The sequence below is a fragment of the Girardinichthys multiradiatus genome, chromosome X, assembly GCF_021462225.1.
Source record: "Girardinichthys multiradiatus isolate DD_20200921_A chromosome X, DD_fGirMul_XY1, whole genome shotgun sequence".
Classification (NCBI taxonomy): domain Eukaryota; kingdom Metazoa; phylum Chordata; class Actinopteri; order Cyprinodontiformes; family Goodeidae; genus Girardinichthys; species Girardinichthys multiradiatus.
In genome coordinates, this window is record NC_061817.1 from 9,295,591 (window position 1) to 9,314,096 (window position 18,506).

Here is an 18,506-nt window from a genome sequence, read left to right on the forward strand (position 1 = left end):
GGTTATAAAATGATATTCATAGCTTTGAATGTCTCACATAGCTGTGTTTAGTCCATCACCAAGACTGAGACGGAGGTTCACCTTCCAGCAGGATGGTAACCCTGAGGGCTGCCATTGAATGGTTTAGATCAAAGCATAATTACGTGTTAGAATGGCCCAATCACACGATGTTCACATATGCTCTGCTTCCAATCTTACTGAGCCTGAGTTATTTTGCAAGGAAGAATAGGCAAACATTTCAGCCTGTAGATGCTGAATGTTGGTGGACCCCAAAATACTTTTTATCATGTTGCTACCATTTAACAATTATGTGGTTCTTTGTTTTGGTCTCATCACACAACAAAACCCCAAAAATTATAAGTTTCTGGCTTTAATGTGACAAAATGGGAAAAAGATTAAGGGGTATCCATGAAGAACCCTACATCCTACTGCTGTCTGCTAGAGCCTAAGTGAGACTGGGGATCTACCTCCCTTGGCATCCTACATGACAGCTGGATAACCTCTGAATGATGAATTAATGAGGCATGTGTGTGCAGACATGTGTGAAAAGGAGCGTCTGGTTGTCAACTGGGTGAGCAACCACATTTTGTATTCAACAGTACTACAACCTCTTTCATTTCTCCTGGGTTGTCTTAAGAGAAGAAGGAGAGCGGAATGTGAAGAGAGAGAAAGTAATTTGACATTAAAAGAGGAAAAAGGGAAAACCAATGAGAGACGTAGTTGTTGATAGGGTGTGGTCACCGAAGACAGAGAGAGATAATGTAGAGGATGAAGACAAGGAGCTGGAAGGGAGGAAATATGAGGTATAGATGCAGAGAGGGGGCACGACACAGTGATGGATGTATGGTGGAGAGAGTGAACCACACAGGAGAAGCAGAAAAAGTGGAAACCAACGCAGATATGCAAAAAGGCATGACTGAGAGTTTGGAAGAGGTGAGATGTGGAGAAAGAAAAAAAAGCAATGCGAGGAGTGAACTAGGGAGTGGAGGGAGAGAAAGACTTGAAGGGAGGAGGGGGGGGTAAAGGATGAGCTCATTGCAGTCGCTGGGCTGATGACACGAGGAGTGGAGGGAGGGGTTCGCTGCTTGTCTGCGAATCGATAGGCAACGTCTGAGTGCAGCACACACACACACACAGCTGCAGACAGCTCTGCCGGCAAAACCAGCATCTGCCTTCCTCTCAGAGGCTGCTGCAAGAACAAATGTCAAAATAAAAACAAAACTACACCTGATTGTGTTGAAGCCTTTAGATTTCTTCGTTTTACCCAATGAACTTCAGATAGAGAAAGAAAAAGCAGCAGACAGAGCCAGCTGATTCTCATGTCTGCTGCTTCCACCTCATCATTCCTCCGTCTCTCCCTCCCTCTTCACTCTCTCCAACTCACACATCCACACCCACACCCAAGGATACCCTCAGTGCTTCATTGTCGCTGTTTCCCACACACTGCTCCCTTTTTTCTCTTTCACTTTTTGCCCACCCTCTCCAACTACAAGCAAATTTATTGATGCTCTCTGGGGAAGAAATGCTCGCCTGACCCTGTTGCTGAGACTTCTTTGGATGCTCTTCGTTTCTCCATTCTTTCTCTCCCACGTTGCTGCTACCTGTGGAGGTCCCTCGGTTCTCCAGTTCAGCCATCTACAGTGCAGAGAGGAACCATGCTGGGTTTGGATGTGTGTGAGTTCGGGGGTCAGGTGCTGGAGCTGCTGTGGCTGACCATGTGCTACAGAGGTGAGGCAAGAATAAGTTACTCTAATTCTAACGACTAAATGAATTTAACTGCATTTGCTTTGCTTCCATAATGTCATTTTATTTTTGTTTGGATTGCTTCAAAAGGGTGTGGACAGTTTTATGTTTGCCAAAATTAACCATTGAAAGCCATCAGTCAAAAGCATCCTGACCCTCTTAATTCTTTTATTTAAAATTTGGCATTTTATAATAAAAACATGTGTGTAAGCATGCTGATACAGCATATGCAGGAGTCAAATGATGTCACCAACATCTGCTGTCACATCTAATGATTATTCCTCCTTCTGTGTTTGCAATACACTCAACACAAGGAAGCTGCTTGTGTGTTCTCCTGGGTGTGTGTGTTTATGTGATATACTGCAGCAGTTCCTGAGAGTAGCAGATGGAGAAATAATGCCGGGGTTCCCCCCTCTAACATAGATCTGGAGTGTGACAGTGTGACTTTTGATCCTTTAAAGCAATTACAAAGAAAAAGGAGTAAGATGAGGTCCTTTGACAAGAGATTGTTGAATAAGGGTGAGGGATCTCTATATAAGTGGGAATTAATTGAAAAACAAATGTCATGAGTTATCAAAGTAGATGAAGTTGCAACTATTACTGCGCACTAACCTTGGTGCGAGGTAGACTCAATTTAAAATGTCCCTTTTATAGTAAATCCAATTCCACCTCTTCCCTGGAGTGAGGGTTCTCCAGTCCTTTTGGTGATGTAAAGAGAGAGCGATATTGTAGTGCAATCTGGCTTTTTAGGACATGCTTTGAACAGAAGGCTCATAGTGCTTGAAAGCACATTAACAAAACTTAATTATTCTGTTATGTTTACTACAACCAATATAATGTGTATTTTGATGTACAGAGCTGGTTAAAAGCTTACATGCACTCACCATGAGCTTGAATGTCATTTATTTTAAACTTTTCTTCCAGACTTGAATAATAATACGACCAATAACCTTAATGAATTATAACATCTGGTGCATAAATCTACATTTATTGAGGATTGTCCCTAATTGTCACCAATTCAAATCTAAACATATATAACATAACATGATCTCAAAGATATACATTCAACCCCAAAATGTTCTTTTTTGTAGCCAATGCTGGCTAAATATCTGACAGCTCTTCTTGACAAAATCGGTAGAGTTCATAATTTCTTGGCTTCCAGGAACCAAATGGCTTTTAAGCAAAACCCATAAATTCTCAACAAGGTTGAGGTCGACTCCTTTCCAGAAGCTTAATGCTTGCCTGCTTAGTTCTTTTCAAAGCCAGTTTTATTATATGATTAGGATCAAAATCATGTTGGAACACCTAATTGACTGCATGTTTCAGCCATCTGACCCAAATGTCACCTTACAGGTAAAAGGTAACTGGTGGTCAAGAACAACCTAGCAACCACCAAGGCTCAAACCAATCATAAATTATAAGATGCTAAAGCACAAGTGCCACTGTCCACAGTGAAGTAACTTATCTTAGACTGAAATGGTGCTGACAAAGATCTGAGAGTCTGCTCCAAAACCAACAGCTGCCCCCATGGAAAAACAGCTTTCCTTCCAGTTATCATCAGATGAGAAAAAGGACTGAGCTATTTGGCCATGATAGCAGAAAGGATTTTGAATAGATGGAACCCATCTCCTCGAGGGGCTGGACTCTCTTCTACTCTGGAGTGGCCCACGGGGAGAGGTGGCGGACTAGGGTGCGTTTGCTTGTTGCCCCCCAGCTCAGCTGTCTTGTGTTGGGGTTTACCCCGGTGGATGAGAGGGTCGCATCCCTACGCCTTCGGGTTGGGGAGAGGTCTCTGACTGTCGTTTCGGCCTACGTGGCGAGCGGTAGTGCGGAGTACCCGGCCTTCTTGGCGTCCCTGTCAGGGGTGCTGGATAGTGCCCCTCCAGGGGACTCCATTACTCTGCTGGGGGACTTCAACGCCCATGTGGGAAACGACAATGACACCTGGAAAGGTGTGATTGGGAGGAATGGCCTCCCCGATCTGAATCCGAGTGGTGTTTTGTTACTGGACTTCTGTGCTAGTCACGGATTGTCCATGATGAACACCATGTTCAAACATAAGGGTATCCATCAGTGCACTTGGCACCAGGACACCCTAGGCAGGAGGTCAATGATCGACTTTGTTGTCGTATCATCAGACCTTCGGCCGCATGTTTTGGACACTCGGGTGAAGAGAGGGGCTGAGCTGTCCACTGATCACCACCTGGTGGTGCGTTGGATCCGCTGGAGGAGGATAAAGCCGGACACACTTGGCAGGCCCAAGCACATAGTGAGGGTCTGCTGGGAACGTCTGGCGGAGCCCTTGGCCAGGGATGTATTCAACTCCCACCTCCGGGAGAGCTTTGACCAGATTCCGGGGAATGTTGGAGACATAGAGTCCGAGTGGACCATGTTCTCCACATCTATTGTTGATGCTGCCTGTCGCAGTGGCAATTCCCGAACCCGGTGGTGGACACCAGCAATAAGGGACGCTGTCAAGCTGAAGAAGGAGTCCTATCGGCTGTGGTTGGCTTGTGGGACTCCTGAGGGGGCTGATGGGTACCGTGAGGCCAAGAGCGTGCTGCGGCCCGGGCTGTGGCAGAGGCAAAAACTCGGGCCTGGGAGGAGTTTGGTGAGGCCATGGAGAAGGACTACCGGTTGGCCTCGAAGCGATTCTGGCAAACCGTCTGGCGCCTCAGGTGGGGGAAGCAGTGCTTTGCCAACACTGTTTACAGTGGGGGTGGGAGGCTGCTGACCTCAACTGGGGACATTATTGGGTGATGGAAGGAGTACTTCGAGGATCTCCTCAATCCTGCCATCACGCATTCCCTGGTGGAAACAGAGGCTGGGGACTCGGGGTTGGACTCTTTCATCACCCAGGCTGAAGTCACCGAGGTGGTTAAAAAGCTCTGCGGTGGCAAGGCTTCGGGGGTGGATGAGAGCCACCCTGAGTACCTTAAGTCTCTGGATGTTGTGGGGCTGACCCAACATTGGGTGGTGGTCGGGGACAGTGCCTCTGGACTGGCAGACAGGGGTGGTGGTCCCCCTTCATAAGAAGTGTGACTGTAGGGTGTGTTCCAACTACAGGGGGATCACACTCCTCAGCCTCCCTGGTAAGGCCTATGCCAGGGTATTGGAGAGGAGAGTCGGGCCGATAGTCGAACCTCGGCTTCAGGAGAAGCAGTGTGGTTTTCGTCCCGGCCGTGGAACACTGGACCAGTTCTATACCCTCGACAAGGTACTCAAGGGTTCATGGGAGTTTGCCCAACCGGTCTACATGTGTTTTGTGGACCTGGAGAAAGCATTCGACTGTGTCCCTCGTGATGCCCTGTGGGGGGTGCTCCAGGAGTATGGAGTCGGGGGCCCTTTATTAGGGGCCATCCGGTCTCTGTATGAGCGGAGCAGGAGTTTGGTTCACATTGCCAGCACTATGTTGGACCTGTTCCCGGTGCATGTTGGACTCCGGCAGGGCTGCCCTTTGTCACCGGTCCTTTTCATAACTTTTATGGACAGGATTTCTAGGCGCAGCCAAGGGAAGGAGGGCGTCTGGTTTGGGGACCAGAAGATTTCGTCTCTTCTTTTTGCAGATGACGTGGTCCTGCTGGCCCCCTCTAGCCAAGACCTACAGCATACGCTGGGGCGGTTCGCAGCTGAGTGTGAAATGGTTAGGATGAGGATCAGCTCCTCCAAGTCCGAGGCCATGGTTCTCGACCGGAAAAGGGTGGCTTGTCCTCTTCAGGTTGAAGGGGAGTTCCTGCCTCAAGTTGAGTAGTTTAAGTATCTCGGGGTCTTGTTCACGAGTGAGGGAAGAGCGGGAGATCGACAGACGGATCGGTGCGGCTGCCACAGTAATGGGGGCGCTGTGCCGGTCCGTTGTGGTGAAGAGAGCGCTGAGCTGAAAAGTGAAGCTCTCGATTTACCGGTCGGTCTACGTTCCTACACTCACCTATGGCCATGAACTTTGGGTCATGACCGAAAGAACAAGATCCCGGATACAAGCAGCTGAAATGAGCTTCCTCTGTAAGGTGGCCGGGCACTCCCTTAGAGATAGGGTGAGGAGCTCGGCCATCCGGGAGGGGCTCGGGGTACAGCCGCTGCTCCTCCACATCGAGAGGAGCCAGTTGAGGTGGCTCGGGCATCTATACCGGATGCCTCCTGGATGCCTTCCTCGGGAGGTGTTCGAGGCACGTCCCACCAGGAGGAGGCCCAGGGGACGGCCCAGGGGACGCTGGAGGGACCATGTCTCTCGGCTGGCCTGGGAACGGCTTAGGCTCCCCCCGGAGGAGCTGGAGGAGGTGTCTGGGGAGAGGGACGTCTGGGTGTCTCTGCTGAGTCTGCTGCCCCCGCGACCCGGTCCCGGATAAGCGGAAGACGACGACGGCAACGCAAGGTGAAGCTTTCAAACCTAAGAACACTGTATCAGATGTCAAGCATGGTGGTGGTAGCATTATGCTGAGGGGCTGTTTTGCTGCTACTGGTACAGGTGTATTCCACAAAAGTGGATGGAATAATAAAGATGGAGGTTTACCTCAAATTCAACTCAAATTTACAACTTTACAACTTTCAAACTTAGGTACCAAATTCTTATTATTATTTCCATGCCCATGGTGAGCCTGCCTACAGTTCTGTAGGCAAACTCCTACATTTCACTTACATGACAAATACGGGCATAGTATCTCTGTTGAACCTCGAAAAACTGGAAATATTCCTGGAGTTGACCTGGAGGGAGGCAGAATCTGTGTTCTCTATCAAGACAACCTCTCCACTCCATTATATATTTCATTTAGAAAAAAAGACACCCTCCTGCCTGTCAAAGTGTGTGGATCTCGTTGGCCTTCTGATATCTGATGTTATTGGCTCTACAGCACCTGGTGAGGTGTGTAATCAATAATATTCTGCAATAATATTCAGACTGAAAACAGGCAGTGAATCTTGGTTAGAAGATAAGGATACAAAGCTAAAACTCATCTAGGGGTGGGTCACCCCAAAAGGTAACCAAAACTCTCTATGAGGGATGGTGGGTGACAGGATAGTCAGGCCTTATAGACAGTGTCAGAAAACTCTGCTTTATTATGGGCTTCTGTTCAGGGCCATAATAAAACTAAGTATAGGATCCTGTATACAATATAAATACATTTATAAACCTAAACCTCTAGACTATAACCTTATTTCATTTGCTCCTGGGGAGGGAAGTGCAAAGGAATAAACAAAACAGGGTCGCTCATCCATCGTAAATGCTCTCTGGTCCATGGAGGACGATGAAACCTGTGTGTGGTGGTGTGGTCAGATACCTTTGCAGGTCCTCTAGCACACAAACACTGATGTACATGGGTTTCAAATGGTCTAACGTGACACTTGGGTGCCTTTCACATCCCTGGAGTTGACTGGCGTTCATGAACTGGTTCCACAGGGCATTGTTCACAATGAAGCGATCATCAGTGTGGGACGTCACCAAAGGATGTCCACTTCTATGCCGTTCTGTGACTCTTCCAGTTTCTCTGTATCACTGTTTCAACCTGCTGATGACATTAAATAGAATAAAAGGAGATTAAATAACAAAAGTTATTTAATCTCCTTTTATTCTATGCAGATGCTCTGTTTGTGCAATGATGAAGATTCATTTACATCTGCATGCACTCTATGTCTGTGTACAAAGCGTTAAACTTTCAGCCAATGATGCTCAAATGATCATTATTTAAAAAGGAATTAGCAACAATTATGCCACGGTGGAAGTAACTTACTCTGGGAATTTTTTATGACATTCATCCTAACACGCATGCTCTATTAAAAATAGAGCACATCATTAGCAATGGACAGGAGTTGATATAAATGTCACTCCAGTTTTTCACATCTAGCCACATGTAAAACACATTCTTTTAGATATCCCAACATACTCGGTAAGAGAAGAAACTGATTGGCTGCAGCTTTAATCAATTTCTATCTTGTGCAATGAAATCTTACTCTCCCATACTTACATGTGAGTGTAATATATACCCTAATCATCTACAAACATTTGCTTTGGCAAATACTGCAGTCAATTGAGTAATGGGTGTTTAAGACATATCAAGCAGTGGTGCAAATCTATTCATCTATTAATCACCAGAGATGTGAAAAACAATATCTGCTGTTTTGTCTGTTTCTTCAAAAGTTAAACTAAATGCCATTGCAATCTTTTTGGTGTTTTTTTATTTCATTTTGTAGCTTTACCTCATCAGATAACATCATGGACACTTGGCAAGATAAAAACTGGAAAAAAAGGAGAGGAAGCAGTGGATTTTGATTTGAACGTAGGAGGTGATATGAGCAGAAGATAAATGATATGACTAAGAGGCAAAATAATGAAACTAGAAGAGAATGAGGGGGCAGAGCTCTAGAAAGGTTTGGTAAGAAAAAAAAGAAAGACTGTTTAAAAAAAAGAAAGAAGATGGCCGGAGGACATTTGGAAGAAAGAAAGAGGATTGATGTGTGTGTTGCCAGATGCTTTTTAGAAGCTGTCAATCGTCAAAAACAATCCCCCACAGCCAGTATCACATCCTGAAAACAGGCTGAGTGACATCTTTTTCTATCCATCTTCATTTCTTCTTTATTAACTACTTGCATTGTTATATCCTACCTTCTCTTTTATTTGCAGAATAGAACTTGTAGTATTTTATCTGTTGCGTTTTTCTTTCTTCACTTATCTTTACCCTATTTTCCAGTCTCAGATTACAAACATTTACTCAGTCCCATGTTGACTTTGTCAGCTGTGTGTTTAAGAACCTAAGTGATCCGCTTCTTATCTCCTCTCTGCTCCATCACCTGGTGGAGATAAATGAGACTGAGTGGGTGAGCAGACACATACGAGACCAATCAAGTCAGTCAATTAGACAACCTGCTGTCTCATCAAGGCTGACTGAGCAGCTGAGGACATGCTACTGCTTGTTTGTTGGAAGCAGTCATTTCCTTCTTTAGCTCACTGACTGTTTCAGTAGAGCACAGAGCACAGTAACAACAGCATAATTGCAGAATACTTACATCATCTTAAAATCAAAGGTGGCTGGGTGAATAGCAACAGCTTTTAATGCTGTTTTTATTTAATGAGTATTAGGTTCTACAACATGTTCTAGAAACATGATGTAGGAGCTCAGTTAAAGGCTAGTCAGAATTGTGCTAGTAGAGCATGTAAATGTTCTGCAAACTATATACACACAATGTTCACACCATCTCACATTTGCATGAGACGGTTGTTTTCATCAGTGATTTGTTGCTTTTTCATTAAAGACCAGTATCTACCTTGCTATGCGTCATTTAATGAACTGAGGCTCATCAAACTATCCTTTTTCTCAGAATAGTTTGGTCGGGGGATTTCTCAGAATTGTTGCATGGCCACTGCAGCTGCGGGTTGATCTAGACTTAGTCAGCCACATTTACAAAAAATCGGAAGTCCTATGCTTTATTTTTTAAATCATTGCTGATTCTAAGGCTCAAGGCTTAGGCTAGGGTGCAACCACAAGTGTCTGTGTAACTAGTGGATGATACCTGTTTTGCAAAATAACGTTAACCAACATGCTGATGCTGCATTTGATATGTTGAATGAGCTGGGAATGACATCACACTAGACTCTAGTTAGAGAAAAAGTGTTTTGACTGAAAGTTGGAAAACACGAGGAAAATCCATCTACCAAATCCAGAGGAAACGTAGCATCATGATGCTATGAAATGGAAGGAAGTGGTTCCAGACTGCTGTGTGCACTCTGTAATGACACTGTACAGTTTTAATAATCTAAAGGAAATTTATATTTTTGAATTTTGATCATTTTGATGAGATTATTAAATAAAAACAAATGTTTGCAACTTCTGAAGACTAAAAATGAGCACACTGCTGTTGAGTTCCAGTTCATTTAAACCAGAGGTTGGCCAATATAATCAACTCAAAATTACTTGTGGACCAAAAGATTTCTAAAACAATTTATTAAAATCACAAAATAATTATATTGTAATTTTTTTTTCACCCGATTCACAATAAACTAAGCATGCATTAATAAATTAGACAAATAATTTAATCCAATTTTATTTGTAGGAAAGCAATGTGTAAATCATTGCTTTCTGACAAATCCTAAAAAGAGTTTTGCATGTTTGTCTTATTAAAAGAAAGGCATCCAGTTTGCAAATTCTTTTGTATTAACAGCAATGACAACAGGGTTTGCGTCACTTTTCTTTGAAAATTCTTTCTGTATTTAGCCAAGATTAGCAAATTCATTAAAAGCAGATCAGGTTGTACCAAAGTCTGTTTTTGAGTAAAAGTTAATAGATATTGTGGTTATTAGAAGACAAATACCTAACATTTATTCGACGATAATTTTAATCTGTCGTTAATATTTTTGTCTGTAACTGAAACAAAAACTCTCTATCTTCATCAACCACCTGTACCGGGGGCCCAAATTTGTATCTTGAATAGGAGGCAAGAGTCGCATAAAATCAGACCAGGGACCGCAAATGGCCCACGGGTTGCACTTTGGACAGCCCTGATTTAAATGTTTTGTATTTATATCTGTTTTGAAATCTCACCTTAAAAACTTCTCAACACCCCAGTAGATTTTTTTCTTTTGTGTTATTTCTTTATATAAGCTATAAGTTATATTTAAAGGACTGTACACAGTGAACTGGATCCCTGCAGGAACCAGTACGTTTTAAGCAAGGTGCCATTCCTCTCTGGTGCCCCACTTCTGTGTCTGCTGACTACGGCTTGCTCCTAGCGAAACTAGACTGCTAGATTTCAAATGCTGAACATGTTGTTGTTCTTTTGCAAATTGTATTTGTTTATATTCTTTTATTGGTACTAGATCAGTTGCAGGACACAAAGACACGTAGAAAACAGTAGCTTTGGAAAATGGTAGCATTAGCACAAATGGCGAAAGCCTCTTGTTTCATAGCGTTTCTTGTAGGAGTTTGTGTAAAACCAGGGTCTTGTGTTCCCATTTCTGAGAGCAGGCTTAACTTTTCATTTTTAGTTTTTCCGCCCTAAAAATTACCATCATGCTATTTTTTTTCACTTGAGCTCTAAAAGACACTTTTCATTTCTCATGCTGTAAAACCTTTTATGATACTTCACTACTTGAATTGAATTTCTGAAATGTGAAAAGTGTTTTTGATTGCAATTAACACATTATGAATTTTGATAATTGCAGTCGGAAACAAAATACGTTTTACAGTAATGTACCATTTTTTTTATACATTCATGACCTTATAAAATGGATCTACTAAGATCCCAACTAAGGAGCGCTAAATTGCGTGTGTTTAAAAATTTGCAATTAGGATTTTGTGTGTGCTACTGGCTGTCATCATGAAGAGTTTGGACACATTCAGGCATGAGCATAGATAGACCCCTAAGCACCTGCCCTTTTGCCCTGGATGAGAAAAGGGCCCTCTCTGCTGGAGCCCAATTGTTTTCTTAATTTATCAACATTTAAAAATAAAAATTACCCTCTCTGCCATCAAAAAGTGTTTTGATATTTGACAGGCATTTATTTCAATGCCCTGGCCCTCAACAACCCACCAAGCCCCCAACTTGCCCCTCCCTCATCCTGCTCCACTTTGCCATCATGCAGTATGGAGCGCAGGACCAAACGGCTGCAGCTCCACACTTCTCCAATAACCCACATTAAACGGACTGGTAGACATGTCAATGCGAACCTTTCGTAAATCAGGCCTTAAATGTACAAAGAACATTTCAATCCTGTAGAGAATCACAATAAGAAACACAAAATGCGATTAGAGAAGTTACACAATGGATGTTTATTTGTTTGGCGCTCAGACCCCAGAGGAAGACATGAATGCTGATAATGCATGAACTGAGGAACGTTTTAGGATTAGAATTAGAATTGTCTTCCCCTGGATTTGGTCCTGGTGATGGAGAGGAGGCCTGATGGTAATGGAACTTAGAATCCGATGGAGGCGATGGGGTGGAGGAGGGTCGAAGCTCGATTGACAGCTGAGAGATCCATGGATGGGAGACTTTAAATGTGGAGCCTTGAAGGATCATTGGCTGAGGATTATTGCAAACTTGAAGCTGATTGGTTGGCGCGGAGACGCACGGAGAAGCCGTTGGGTGAAGCTATGGGAGGGGTGAGTCTCCCAGATTAAATTTTCGTCTTTACTCCATTTGAATAAACTAGGAAGCTAAACACAAAAGAATAAACTAATATGAAAAACAACCAGCAATGATGAGCACAGAAGGAGGAAGGACCTAAAGAACATAACTGGGAGATGATCAAAATACACACAAAAGAAAATCAGAACTCAAACACCTCTAGATTGTGATACCATGCAATCAGTGCCAACTACTCAAACATTATTTGTAAGCCCTAAACCATGTCTTATGCTTAGCAGTGATAGGGTGTGCTTCAGTACTGACAGATTGAAGCTTTCCTCAGATATGCTGCAGGTGAGACATCAATTATATAGTTGGCCTGGCTCTAAAAACCCTGCTGACATTCACATTCTCTTGCAATGCTGAATGCTGTGTTCATCATTCTTCCTTTATTGCCTTTTCTTTCATTGTAAACTCTGATAATGGCTTTACAGAGACCTTAAAAGCTTCCTCTTTATCTTCTGCTGTGTGTCTTTTTGTGTATGAGTGTGCATGTTACCTTTTCTCAGAGGTCTCGTTAAAGTATTAGAGCAAAGCGGTGACAGCGAGACTCCAAGGACTATAAAAAAACTGTATATCAGCACTCAGGGCACAAACACACATGCACACTCCCACAGAGTCCCAACATAAAGAGAAAAAGGCATTTTCTGAAACAGTGAACAGTTATCTGAGTTAAGGTAGGAGGAGGCTGACAGAAAGTAATCATGAAACAAAAAGATGAGAAGTGCAGGGGTAAATGGAGGCAGTTTAAATTTGTAAACTGACAGAATAATTCAACCTTTGTGTATATAAGAATGCCCCATGGATGTCAGTCATTTAAATGAGGGTTATTCCCGATTTCTTTGCAACTCTTTACGATTTTGATAAACACTAAAAGTCATTCACTTCTCCTGAGTCCGATAAGAAGATGAAATGTAAAACTGTTTAAAGTTGCAGTGCAGCTTCATGAGGATTGGAAACAGAGTTTATCTTAAAGATTTGTCCAACAGTAACAGTCTTGTTCCTGTAATCCTGTACTGATAAAAAGGAAAGAAATGGGACTCATCCTGGCTTCAAGCTGTTGCCAGGCAACAAAAAAAAGAAAGCTAGTAGAAACTGATCCAAAAATGGCATTTCAAAAATATGAAATGCAAACAAATGCAGTGCATGTCACTTATTAAATGCTGCACCTTTACTGACATATAGGGCTGGAGAAAAGGACAGATCATGATGAAACGAGATTCACTAGCATTTTGTTGCCTGTCTTCCCAGCAAATGCAACAGAGCCAGGGGTGGCAGAAGTGTCTATAGTAGGATTTAAGCAAATCCATCTAAGACACTGCTTACATCATGCAGCAAAAGCCACATTTTGTAATGACAATGGCACTGGAAAAAAATATTCTGTTGTAAGGTTTCTAACAAACATCTTAAAATATGTTTATTAGAAAGAAAAAATAGTCTACAGACAATTCAAAACGTTTCTGATGTGATTTGTTTCAGGTTTAAGTCACTTAATCTGCATTGTTAAAGGTTTTAATGACATTGTCATTTTTTGATCAGATCACACCTGGGTCTGAGAATATTTTGTATTTATTTAATTGGTATCGTCTGCACCACCATCATGCGGAGTCCCTCATGGCTCTTCATTTGGCCTTCTGCTATTTTCATTTTAATTACATTTTTAGGGAGTGCCATTTTAAACTGAAACGCAAATGATGCAATTATTAATATTATTTTTTTTTTGCTTTCAAAAGGAATGATGACAACTCACTACAAATGCTAAATGCTACAAATTGAAAAACAACAAGAAAGCCCACTTAAGTCAGAATTCTGACTGAGAAAGTCGGAGCTCACAAGAACCCCTGAATTCAATGTCCTATGGCTGTATTGATTGTATTGAAGGCTGGCAATGTTAATTACTTATTAGTACTTCTGACATTGTGTATCTCTTTAAAGCAGTAGCACACATAAAGATAATTCTTAAAATGTTCCTTTTCTGTTCATTCACATAAAATGGTGAGTTCCTGAAATGTTTTTCTCTGTACTTCCCTTTTGATTATTATCTGAAGAAAGATAAATATGGTTTAACTGCTTATCTATTTGGCTCTTTCAGCATATTGGCTCCATATTGCACCTGGTTTGCTTCATGTTTAAATTGTAAGTAGCTGTCAAAATATCCTCTGATTACCACATATGTCAGCTCAAGTACCATCATGCCTGGCTCAGGAAACATTTTGTATTCATCTAATTGGTATTAGATCCTCCTCTACTCACCTGTCATGTAGGGTCATGCAGTGACCAAGTGATACTTGGTCCTCCACTATTTTCTCAGTATCTGCAGCATGATACTTCGATTTTTGTGATTTTTATAAAAAGGAAGGAACTTTTCAATAGAACTAGTTCTCTTTCTAGTGAAAAAAACAATAAGATCCTGCTTATACCGGATGTCTGGGATAGCCAGAGCAAGCCGAGGAACCCCAAGTTTTGGAACCCAGTGTGGTTGCCCCAGATAATGAATGTAGTAAAGGTAGCTGATATAAAGTATTTGTTACCAGTTCTGACATTTTGCTTCTATTTAAATCAGTGGCACACATAATGCTGTAAAATATATAATATATTCATGAAAATGTTCCTTTTTCTGATATGACTAAAACTGAAAGACAAACATTACTGGCTTGTATTGCTAATAGTAGTCAACATCACAACAAGATGTAAATAAACTGGTTTGTCTTCTCTTATTGCCAATAATTACCTGCGAAAATATGGAGGACAGAGAAGGAGAAGTCAGTTTGAATAATTCATCCATAACCTGGATGTTGATGATTGTTTCTTTGACTTCTAATCTGTTATCGGTTAGATGAACCTCTTCATATTCTGTGTTCCTGTATGTGCTTTGTGTCAGTGTGTTTGAGTGCATGTAAATTTTCTGCTCTCCTGTGAGCAGTGCTTCCTTTCTGCAACTTCCCCTGAAGCTGAACAGATTGCTGTATTGGTTTTCCCTAAATGTATTGGTTTAGCTGCAAACATTAGCAGATAGATACAGTAGATAGATGTTGTGAAATCTATCTTAGAAATGGTGCTAAAATTGCAGTTTGGTTCTATGTTTTGTAATAATGTGTGTTAAAAGCGAATATAGTTACATAATAATTTTTTTTATAACTTTGTCAGCAGCTAGAGGCTCAATAAACTATACTCTGGGGTACAACCTTCAATTTAATAGTGTTTATGTCTTAATTTGTATAAAATAGTTGGGGTTACAATTAAAATTAAAGTTCCATGTGTTTCATCGTGTTATTACAAGAACCCATCATAATCCTTCAGTTACTATTAAATCCCAAATTATGGCTGAAACAGATGGAGGGCCACGGTAACGCTCATTGTTTCAAGCAGTAAAGAAAGGTTTTGTTCTCCATGTCGTTTTTATGTGGCAACAGTGTAAGTGACCAGTGTCTGGTTTAAAGTAGGATAAATGTAATATAATTTTATATTTTTCAACTGTTTTTTTATACTGAGCCCAGTTAAAAGACACAGCTTCATTTGCATTTTGCAAAGTTTGGGAGAAATTTTCTCTCACACGTGTGCTTTAATGTTCCTTCAGCCATCAGTATTAAATCACACATAGGAACTGGAGACTCTGCCTTTCAAAATGAGCAGTAATTGATTCGATAGGTCAGAAGCTTGGAGTTCAAAGAGGTGCTTTTAGATGCTGGGAAGGATTTTTTTTTAACCACACTTACTGGTTTGATACATGCAGTGTGTGTAAATGTGTGCACTTGCATGCCGAAGCAGGGGAGGAGAGGTGAGTTTGATATGTAAATACAGCTCAGTGAATAATTTATGAAGTCATGTGCCATCCATATCCAATTTAGAAGGTGGGATTATGTGTCTCTCTGTGGATTAGAGAGATGTATTTTGTGTTAAGTGTAAAAGTGTAAGTGAAATACCTGTAGTCTCTATTTTGGTTTTCTGAATGGAGAGAAAGATCTCTATCAATCAGATTTTTGTGGATTTGTGGTACTAATCATTCTCTTATAATGTAATAAAATGAAAGCATTTGACCATGTATTTTGCCTAAATATCATTATAACTGCACTTAAAGAGAGAAATTAAAAAGGAGCAGCACTGTCTGGAAGTGGTTTTGCTGCTTCGTACCAACCAACTGGGATTTCTTTGAATCACCAGATCACCAGTTAGTTCAACTGGTCACAGACCCATCAGTCCGAGTAGGTACATTTCATTTGGGGTTATTTCTTCTGCCACAATTAACACCTGAAGTCTTTAATGATCCAACATTTTCAGAAACAGCAACCAAGTTACAAGTTCAAGTCCAAATAAATGCTGCTTGATTTACAGTCCACACACACTGACTTCAGTTAATTAATATCTTTAGAATCCTAATAATTGGTAAAGAATACGAATAGATAGTTTCTAGAGAGATAACCAGTAGATAGTGCTGTTGTCTCGTGGCAAAAGGAATTAATTTTGGCTGAGGTCTTTCTGTGCTTTCTGTGAGGTGTGTGTTTTTCTTTCTCTAGTTCCTCCTCTCAGACTAGAAATCACCACTAGGTTACTTGAGTACTAGTACTAGTACTAGTTTACTTTTTTTGCTAACCCATTCCTGGGTCAAATTTAGACTGATCCAAGTCAGCTGACTTAGCATGACAGGATTGGGTTATAGGTTTGAGCCATAATCCTGGGTTAGGTTTTAATCCAACACATGCATTGCATTGACTAGTAGCCTTAACATTAGACATTAACGAGTTTGAAAAATACAACATTGTCTGACATGTTGCCTCCTTGTAATAATTGAATGCCCAATTCTATGCTCAAAATGAATGTTGAACATACAGTTGTGAAGAAATTAAGACACCCTATGACAGCCTGTGGGTTTTTCTTGGAAATATGGATATTTAATATCAATTTGAACAATACAGGGAAATTTGTGTAATATAATTAAACAATAAAGACAATTTACATTTTTCTGTAAATGTGACATCTGGTGAGTAATAAATTAAGACACCCCTATATTTACTCCCATCTGAAATTGCTAAAAATCTACATACATTTTGTACCTGATTAGAACATTGTAACTCAGCATTTTGAAGGAATTTGGCCCTGTTTAAACCTCTGATGTTTAGTCTGGTGTGTTTCTGACTGTTGAAGTGAGAGTGGACACCAAGCTGAGATCCAAAGAGCTGTCTTAAAGCAGTTTATGAGTCTGGTAAGGGAATAAAAGTGGTTTTAATAGAAAATAGTCTACAAGTGGAGAACATTTGAAACAACTACCAACATGCTCAGGTCTGCCCGTCCAAGCACGATCACCCTAAAAGCAGACCACAAAATGCTAAAAGAAGTCTTCAAAAATCCTGAAATGTAATGTAATATTCTCTCGAAAACATAGCTAGCCATTGACCCAATGGGTCAAAGAAATACCCAGCAGTTTTTAGCGTGTGTCTTGTATGTCTCTTTGTTGGACTGGCAGCTTTTGCCTAGTAACTAGAGAAATAAGCTCAAGCTGCAACTCTGAACAGGATTATTTATAGAAACAAAAAGCAGATCGTTCTCAGGATATCAAATACACAAAAAATGCATAAAATATTGAATTAATGTTTAATAAATTTACATAATTTTTTCCTGGACAAAGACAAAACTAAGAAGACTTCAAAATAATCATTAGAATTTTGCAACTACCCTAACGATTGCTAACTATTCATTATTCATTATTACATTTAACTAGATTGCTAGGTTCTCCGGTTTCCTCCCACAGTCCAAAAACATGCCTGTTAGGTTAATTGGTAACTCTAAATTGCCCTTAGGTGTATGAATGAGTGTGTGCATGGTTGTTTGTGTGTTGCCCTGTGATGGACTGGCGACCTGTCCAGGGTGTACCCCGCCTCTCGCCCATAGACTGCTGGAGATAGGCACCAGCTTCCCCGCAACCCACTATGGAATGAATAAGCGGTAGAAAATGACTGACTAAAAGATCAATAAAGAAAAAAATTAACTATAATTCAGAAAGATAAAAAGATTAAGAAATTGTACAATTCTTTCTAAGCAATCCTGAAAACATGCAGGCACTCAGGTACAAAGAAGTTCATGTTGCTGCAAGGGCTGCCTCATTGGTGCCGGGTGAAGGCAGCTGTTTGGGTCTGAATGGTTTTTATTGCTGTTAGGTAACAGACACACAAGCACAGAGGAGCTCATGGGAACATTTGTGTCCTCCCCAAGTCATCAAATTACCTCGCTACACATCTCTTAGGTGATTCATACAGTGTCATCTCATTATGAGCAGTAAAACAGAACCAGAGGATGTTAAAGAGGGCTGTTAGAGTGCAGTAAAACATCACATTGTCTCCTGTTCTCCAGATAATTAGGAGTTCTTCACATGCAGCTGGAATCTCTAATGAACTATGATGTATGCAGCTTAAACTAACGTTGCACTGTTTTGGTTAAAATAATTATCTCAGCCCAATTACATTTTTACAGAAACAGAATTCACCCAGCTCATCATAGTACTGTTATAATACTGGTGTTATCTGCTCAGATCTCTAATCATGAACCTCTTCAGGCCCGCAGGTGCAGATAGGAGTTAGATGTTGAAATAAAATTGCAGCTTGCAGAGCCCATCATCGGATGTCTGCGAGTATCAGTACCGGATCAAATTCCCAGTTGAAATC

General features: G+C 41.3%; 1 protein-coding gene across 1 annotated transcript in view; it reads left to right on the forward strand.

The window, feature by feature from the left end:
- The first annotated feature begins 1,165 nt into the window (after positions 1-1,165).
- The window catches only part of LOC124862248 (rho GDP-dissociation inhibitor 1-like), a 31,455-nt gene continuing 14,114 nt past the window's right edge, over positions 1,166-18,506 (forward strand). The window contains exon 1 of the mRNA XM_047356065.1: positions 1,166-1,728. Coding sequence (XP_047212021.1) covers positions 1,656-1,728 — 73 coding nt within the window. The 5' untranslated portion in view covers positions 1,166-1,655. The remainder of the gene's footprint in view (positions 1,729-18,506) is intronic.